At 33.4% G+C, this 7,770-nt stretch overlaps 1 protein-coding gene across 1 annotated transcript; it reads left to right on the top strand.

Annotated features, from left to right (window-relative positions):
* Window positions 1–4,450: 4,450 nt before the first annotated feature.
* LOC109020114 (universal stress protein YxiE-like) lies at window positions 4,451–7,706 on the top strand. Its single transcript, XM_019002520.2, has 4 exons — window positions 4,451–4,940; window positions 5,051–5,142; window positions 6,522–6,640; window positions 7,426–7,706. Exons 1-4 carry the CDS (start codon window positions 4,709–4,711, stop codon window positions 7,499–7,501), a joined length of 519 nt encoding a protein of 172 aa, XP_018858065.1. The 5' UTR covers window positions 4,451–4,708; the 3' UTR covers window positions 7,502–7,706.
* Window positions 7,707–7,770: the final 64 nt, after the last annotated feature.

Below are 7,770 nucleotides of genomic sequence, written 5' to 3'. Positions count from 1 at the left end.
GTCACCGTAGCTTCCGGTCGATCTGCGTGGAGAATAACAAGTTCCAGTAGTCCAATTGGCTCTGCCTTTCAGACTTCCTTTCGTCTCGAACTTCACTTGTAACTTCCACGCAATCAGGGGTTAGAGGCAGAATGCTTGTCTCCTTCGTTATACGCTGTGCTTCATTCACGCACGCATGGCCTTTTCCTATTGCGATTTTTTTGTTTCCGCATGCCTGGTGCTTTGTGTGGCCTACTTCCATGTCTCAAGTTGCTTCAGCAAACCTCTGAGTCGCCTGGAACGGGCTATCTCGGGCGTATGAAGGACATGCAAGATCTATTACGATCCCATAGGGGGCGCCACTGTTAACGTTGTATTTCGCACGCCTTTGGGCCAAGCTCCGATAGCTCAAGTCTTAAAAAACGAGCCTTGCACAAGGTAGAAGAGAGTGCGGCTTTGAGAGGGAGGCCTAGGGACTGGGTTACCTCCGATTGCAAAATTAATAAATATTCTTGGAGCATAGTAAATAAGTAAGAGAGTTTAGGAATCAGAGAAGTCTTTTGGTACATGGAGCTTGCTATTTATATCGTGTCTGGGAAGGGTGCAGATAGTCTTTTTCCCACAAAGGTCACGCTTCTCTTTTTGTGTCTGCTGCCAGACTTTCTTTAATGTGGCGTGGCTCTATTTCGGCTTCATAAATGTGGCATGTGACTTAATCAACAGTGTCATTAATGCGGAGGGATTTCGTGTCCCATGATCCGATTTATGTGAGCTGTAGATGGCCTGATGACGATGAATCCAAGGTCCTCCGTGTTTGCCGCGTGTTCTATGCATATAATGTTCCCTAGGGTGGCCGCAGTGTGTCAGGTTGATCTGACACTTTGTTCCTTGCTTGGATAGGGAACCCTTCGGGCTGGGCTTCTGGGCCGAGACCCAGTGGGCCTTTCTTTGGGGGAGAAATCCCCTTACACGATCCACAATAATAATTTTAAATGATAACAGGAGTTTTTTTTTTAATTGAAAATAAGAAATCATAATTTGTAATTCATGATCGATTACAACCATGATCATGTATTTTAAATATGGTTGATAAATATGTTGATATTTTTTTTTATATTTTCAATTATTTTTACGTGATGAGTTTTGTATCATTATGAATGAATAATATACAAAACAAATATTAGTAACACAACATAAGTAGTTCACCTCCTTAAAGTAAATTTCTAGGATCTGCCGAAGCTGCCCGTAGGTTCTTCTCATGCCTAAGACATGAGTTTGTTTGCCAAGAATGGGAAAATTGTCATCCTCTTTGTGTTGAGAATGCCATCGGTTTGAGCTTATTTCATGGATTAGTTGAGTAAGAACTGGGCGATATGTCTACCATTTGATACCCACAAATAATGCCAACTTTTTCTCCTTATCAACCACTGGACAGAAGGTTGGTTGCTTTAAAAAGAAGTAAAATGATGTTTTCAGTAAGAAGAATAGACCCTTGGCCTATTGATTGGCTATCACCAACATGGAATAGAGCCCTGAATTATTGATGGACACTATGACATGCAATCATGCAAACCACTTTCCCTCTGTCTAAATGTACAAATCTTTCGTTTGTTTTTTTATAAAAAAGTGAACACCATGACAAGTATGAAAAATTCACTTTTTATTTTTTAATTTTTTAATAAAATGCTTGTGCAAGTCCTTACATTTGGATTTATACATTTGGATTTTGTTCTTATCATTATTTTTAAAAGAAAAAATAATATTACTATGCCGTCTTATTTTACCTTCTCATTTTGACCATTCATATATTTAATTTTTTTTTATATATTTTTTTTCTATTTGATTAAGGAAATGACTATTAATGTATTGATATTTTTTTTATATTTTTTAAAAATATTTAAAAATATTAAAAAATATAAATAAAAAAATTAAAAAATTAAAAAATGAAATTTTGCCTGGAGTGGCATGCCCAGTGGTCATTGCTTAGTTGGGCGGCACCCTAGCAACACTTTAAAAGAAAATAGATACTTTCACCCTTCAAGAGCAAGGATAAGACATATAAGGCTTGTTTGGTTAGGCCTTTCTATTTTTCTAATTTTTACAAACTTGATAAAAAAAAAAAAAAAAAAAAATCTTTCAAAATCAAACCAAATATCTTCAATTTAGAATAAATATGTTACTTCAAATTTTCAATTTTTTTCATCTAATAATTTCACAAATACAAAAGTTAAAACATTTCTTTACAACAATAAATTAAAATATGGCTATGATTTGAGTGATATTGAAGGAATTCTTATAAAAAACCAGTTGGGACATGAGTGAGTGAATGAGTCGAATCCAGACCAAATGTGTTGTGTGCCCTTTGCTAAGCATCTAACCCACGTTTACAAACTTTAAAACAAAACACATTTCAAAAAAAAGAAATATTCAAAATTTTATTTCTCCTTTCACAAAACTAGTAAACAATACATCTAAAAAGTCTTACACAAATTCTCTAGATTTTCTCAAAAATGGGGAAACCAAACATGGCGGATATAGGAACTTTCCTTGATATTAGAATTTAAAAGTTTTTCCTACAATTTAAATATTTTAACTCAAACTATTTCACTATTATTTACATAATTCTGAAATATTTGAAGTGTCCAAGCTAGCCCTAAGTCTATATTAAGAATGCTCGTAAATAAGATTGTTGAGATTCATCTTTTTGAATCCCAATCAAAGTTTATGACACAAATGATGATTTAATACGATATCAGAGTATACGTAACCTAACCGATATTATTTCAGGTGATGTATAAAATATAAATTAAATGATTAAACTTGCATATTCTTCTCATCATAAAACTTTGGTTTATAAGTATTTTAGACAAAGAATATTGGAATGATCTTGCTCTGTTATTCATTCTACAAAGCTTCAAAGAGCACCTACCAGTTTCAGATGAATGTTAGGTGCAGCAATGCAAGAAAATGAAATTGACAAAAATAGATGTAATAATTCTTCAAGCTATTTGAATGTCTAATTCTAGACTATGATTTAGTCAAATGGGCCGCCGCCTCAATCCGAATTAACCATCTTATCATGGCGGCAACAAACCTTCATCAACCACTTTGTTGGTGTTGAGAATGATATAAGTTTGAAAAAAATACTCTGCCACCCAATAGTTACCGCTCTATTTGACCACTCAATGAATTTTATTTTTTTTATTTTACATAATAATGAATGAAGTGATTTTAAATATATTGATGTATTTTTTAAAAAAATATTTAAATATATTAAAAAAATATGAATAAAAAACTAAAAAAATAAAAAATAAAAAATTACAAAAACAACTAGCGTTAACAATGAGTAGTGCTACTCAGGTGGCAGAGTAGCACCGCTCGTTAAGTTTTCATGATTTGAATAATACAATCTTAGAAGAAATTGGTACAATTCTAATCATAAAAGAAAGTGATAACATTATGAAAAATAAAACTCATTAAGTTTTTGAGAAATAAATATTATTCTTGAATTTTTTTATTATCAATTACACCAATAGGAGCCTCATATTTCATGTAACTTTTCATTTACGTGATTGATTTATGACACTACTTAAAATATACCATATCAACTAGTTTGACTAAATCAATTGAGGATGAAGAATAATATTGGTTTTAATTATGTTTGGTCGATCCGCGGCAGGGGTGAGGAGACTTTCAAAGCGATACTGGATGGTTTGGATATTAAGAATATTTTAAAATATTTAAATAATAAAATAATTTATTAATAATAATAAAATAGTTTGAATTAAGATATTTTATTAAAATTTTAAAAAATTAGAGAAAAAAAGTTGAATAAAAATATTATAAATTTTTAAAAAAATTTAAATATAATTTTTGTTTGAAAGTTTGAGAAAATTTAAGAAAGTTTTGTGTTTTATTTAAGAGTGTAGAAAAGTTATAACAATTAAATAATGATTAGATGAAAAAATTAAAAACTATTTTATATTTAAATAATATTTAAAAAGAAAATATTTGAGAATAACTGTTCTATATTCTTAAATCAACTCTAAAACTATGGATTCAATGGCCGATTAATTAAAGTGTAAAGGATCTACTGGAAGAAAAAAAAATATATTCATCATTTTTATATATTATATATATATATTTTTTATCAAATATGTGATATAAAAATAATAAATAAAAGAATTCAATTGATTTAAAAATAATAAAATAAAAAAATAATATATAATATGTGAGAATAATAAATAATAAAACTCCTGAAATAACGCATATCAGAATCCGAGGAGCGAAGAGAGGAAGGAACATTACAACATGAGGCATCCTTATCTTCTTTTATCGTTATCTGATGTCACATAAAATAATCGATGAATCAATAAATAATAACAAATAAATATTTCAAAATGTTTACAAACAAATATTTTTTTTTTTCTCAAATTATAGATTAAGATATGGCAACAAAACTCTTCCCCGACCAGAGACGGAGGATTGGACGCTTGGAAAGAGCATCCTTATCCACTGTCTCAAAACGGGTCCATTACTCCGAAGGTTGACTGACCGTTATGAGCTGAAAAATCAAGTAACCCAAAACTCAGAACAAACATAAAACCCCTATACAAACTTCCGACTCTGAGCAAAAACATCGTGTACTGTCTCTCTATCTATCTTTTTCCGTGACAGAGATTCTGGTTTTTGAACTATCTGTGTGTGTCTGAAGCCCAAACCTACGTAAATGGCTGCCGAGATATTGGGAGGAGGAGGAGCTGAGACTGAGAAGAAGGTGATGGTGGCAATCGATGAGAGCGAGTACAGTCACTATGCTCTGATTTGGTTACTCGACAATCTCAAAGAATCCATAACCAAGTCGCCGCTTGTGATCTTCATGGCTCAACCTCCCACCAAAAGTAATTACACCTACGCTGCATCTCTTGGCTCTGCTCGCATGTACTGCCCTGTTTCAGCCAGTTAAGTTCTTCAACTTCTTTTGTCTCTTTCACTTCTTTCAATTCTTTTCAGCACGAATGGCAAATGGGTTTAAGGTTTATTTACGATTAAGCATCTTTTTGCATCACAGATCCAGAATTCGTTGCGTCTGTTCAAGAAAATCATAAGAAGCTGGCCCTGGCTTTTCTGGAGAAAGCTAAGGATATATGTGCTAGTCGTGGGGTATGTCCATGAAATTCTCTTAATATTCGATCCATTTTGGTTTACTTTGCAACTTAGCAATTGAAATGACATGGAAATATCAATGTAATCATCCAAGACTTGCAGAGGTGGGGTCACTTAGTTAGTTCTTTTTAGCCTTCTTTTCTTCCTTTGAAAGCTCTCCATATGGCCAAAAGGGTTGGAGGAAAAGATATAGTGGTGTCTTCTGGATCTTGTATACTGTGTTTACTGTTGAGTTTCTATTGGCTTTTGAATTTTCTATGGATCTCTTAAATATTGCTTCAAAAAGTTTATGGACCTATGCTTTGTACGAAAGTTCTTGCATATTTGTAAGCATGCGAAAGTTAATCTTCTGATCATCAGGTAGTACTGAAACTTAAGGCGACTTTGAATGATCATCAATGACTTAAGAGTTGAAAGACGTGTTGTCAATAATCAATAGTAAGATTCCTAAATAGTTCAGTTTGAAATATTCTCTTAACAATGAGAGTGTAAAGCTGATAATATGCGAAATTCAGACATCTTCTGTCTCTTGCATCTTGAAACTCGGCCTTTGAAGTTTAGTTTCAAATTCAGTCTTTACTTCTTTTTATTGCTTTATCATGGATCCTTAATGGCTAGTATTACATTTATCAATGAGAGATTATACTTTAGTCTGCATCAAGTAGATGTAAGTTTCTTTTTGCTGCACCAATTAGAATACCTCAATCATTTATATATCATTTGCAAGTTTTTTAATAAAAAAAAAAGAAAAAGAAAAAGAAAAAAAAAAGATGAGGGCAACAACATCTCAAATAATAGTTGTGGAGAGAAAATTTACAGTGCAGTTCCACCCTGTATGTTCTGGCTTATATTTTTCTTAGCATTGAACTTCCCATTTGCCCCTCCTTGGTCAAAAGAAGCCATATACAACATTGATGTGCCAACCGATCAATTCATTCAACTAAATATGTTTAATATTAAATGAATAGGGCATCTTTTTATTTTTTTGATTGGCACCGGGAATCCGAGAACAAAGCCCCGACTAATCTCGGGGGTGCATAGGCTCTCGACAAGGAGCTTCTCGCAAATGCAACTTGGGTAATTCAAGTAGAAATTCCCCCAGTCCAATGGCCCGTAGGAATTGTTTGCAAACAAGAGGATTTGAACCTTAGACCTAGAGGGAGCATACCACCAAGACCAAGGTCCTTACCACTTGAGCCAACTCCTAGGGGTTAAATGAATAAGTGCATCTGAATGTAAACTTTGTTATCTTTTATTGATACTAATGCTTTGGAGTTCACATGTTTAGATATAGATGAATGCAGTTCCATATTGTTTCCTCCTTTGGACCACAGCCATGTGAAAGACTGGAGTTTTGTTGATGTTTGTTTTCACAGGTAAATGCAAAGACACTTACTGAGGTGGGGGATCCTAGTACAGCCATATGTGATGCAGTTCAAAAGTTCAACATCAATTTACTTGTTTTAGGTGAGCGTGGCCTTGGAAAACTCAAAAGGTTAGTTTCTTTTCATCTTAATTTTGATGCAATGCTTATGTGCTTAATGATGCAACAAAATATCCCTACAACCAAATGAAACTCCAAGTTTGCAACCCATAAGAATGTACTAAGTGGAGCTACATCCCAAAATTGAAGGATGGTTGCATTCCAATGTTAAGATCATGCACGACACATTTAACACAGGCATAGTCAAACTCCCACTAACACTCAATATAGGACTCAATTCATTTGTTAAGATTGATTTTAATGTTGAAAAGGTTTAAACTCCCACTTGAAGTTTTATAAAGCCAGATTGAAAATTTTCCCTCCTTCACTTGATTAACAGCGAAGAGGATATAACTCTTTTCCTTGTAATGAAGTCAATTTTTTTTATATTCTACTTTTGTAATGAAGCCAAACTTGAAAGCACCTGTTAGACACATAACTCTTTTCCTTTCCATTATTCCTGTGATCCTAACTCAGGTCTGTTTGATATGGTTTAGACCTACAGTGAAAGGCAGAAGAAATACTTTATTTTACATGCACAAGCAAGTACACTCTTCACACTTTTTTCATTTGTAATGTATAAGGATATTGACTATTGGGGTTACCGATTCCCATGTTCTGCAAGTTCATTCTTTGCTCTTCTTATTTCGATTCTTATAAATATGGATGTGGGTTAGAGCTCTACCACATTGCTTAGTGCATGAGATCTATTTGGCAATTAGAAAATATTCTTGTCGTGAGACATGAAAATAAGGTCATCTCAATTATTGGGCGCTGATACCATTGTCTTGATACAGGACTCTTCTAGGGAGCGTTAGCAACTACTGTGTTCAGAATGCAAGTTGCCCTGTCCTTGTTGTGAGGAAACCTTAGTACTTAGCATACTCGATATACTTTCAAACTGTGAGTTACTTCATGACAGAGTTTGTTTTAAAGTTGTTTGTTACGATTTAGAATGTAAGTTAATTTCTGAATCAGAACATTGCCTGATGTGAGGATATTCACTCTAATGTTCTGTAGTGAATGATGACTATGAAAGGTGACCTATCTGAAATAATTTTGATCTTCCTCTGGAACACTAGATAGTGTTAATTACAGCCATCTGCTTAGAGATTCCTGTGGAAAAATCTGTAGCTAGAAGA

The sequence above is a fragment of the Juglans regia genome, chromosome 15 (assembly GCF_001411555.2).
Source record: "Juglans regia cultivar Chandler chromosome 15, Walnut 2.0, whole genome shotgun sequence".
In the NCBI taxonomy this organism is placed as follows: domain Eukaryota; kingdom Viridiplantae; phylum Streptophyta; class Magnoliopsida; order Fagales; family Juglandaceae; genus Juglans; species Juglans regia.
The sequence above is the reverse complement of the archived record's forward strand: the minus strand, read 5'-3'. Positions and strand labels throughout refer to the sequence as shown.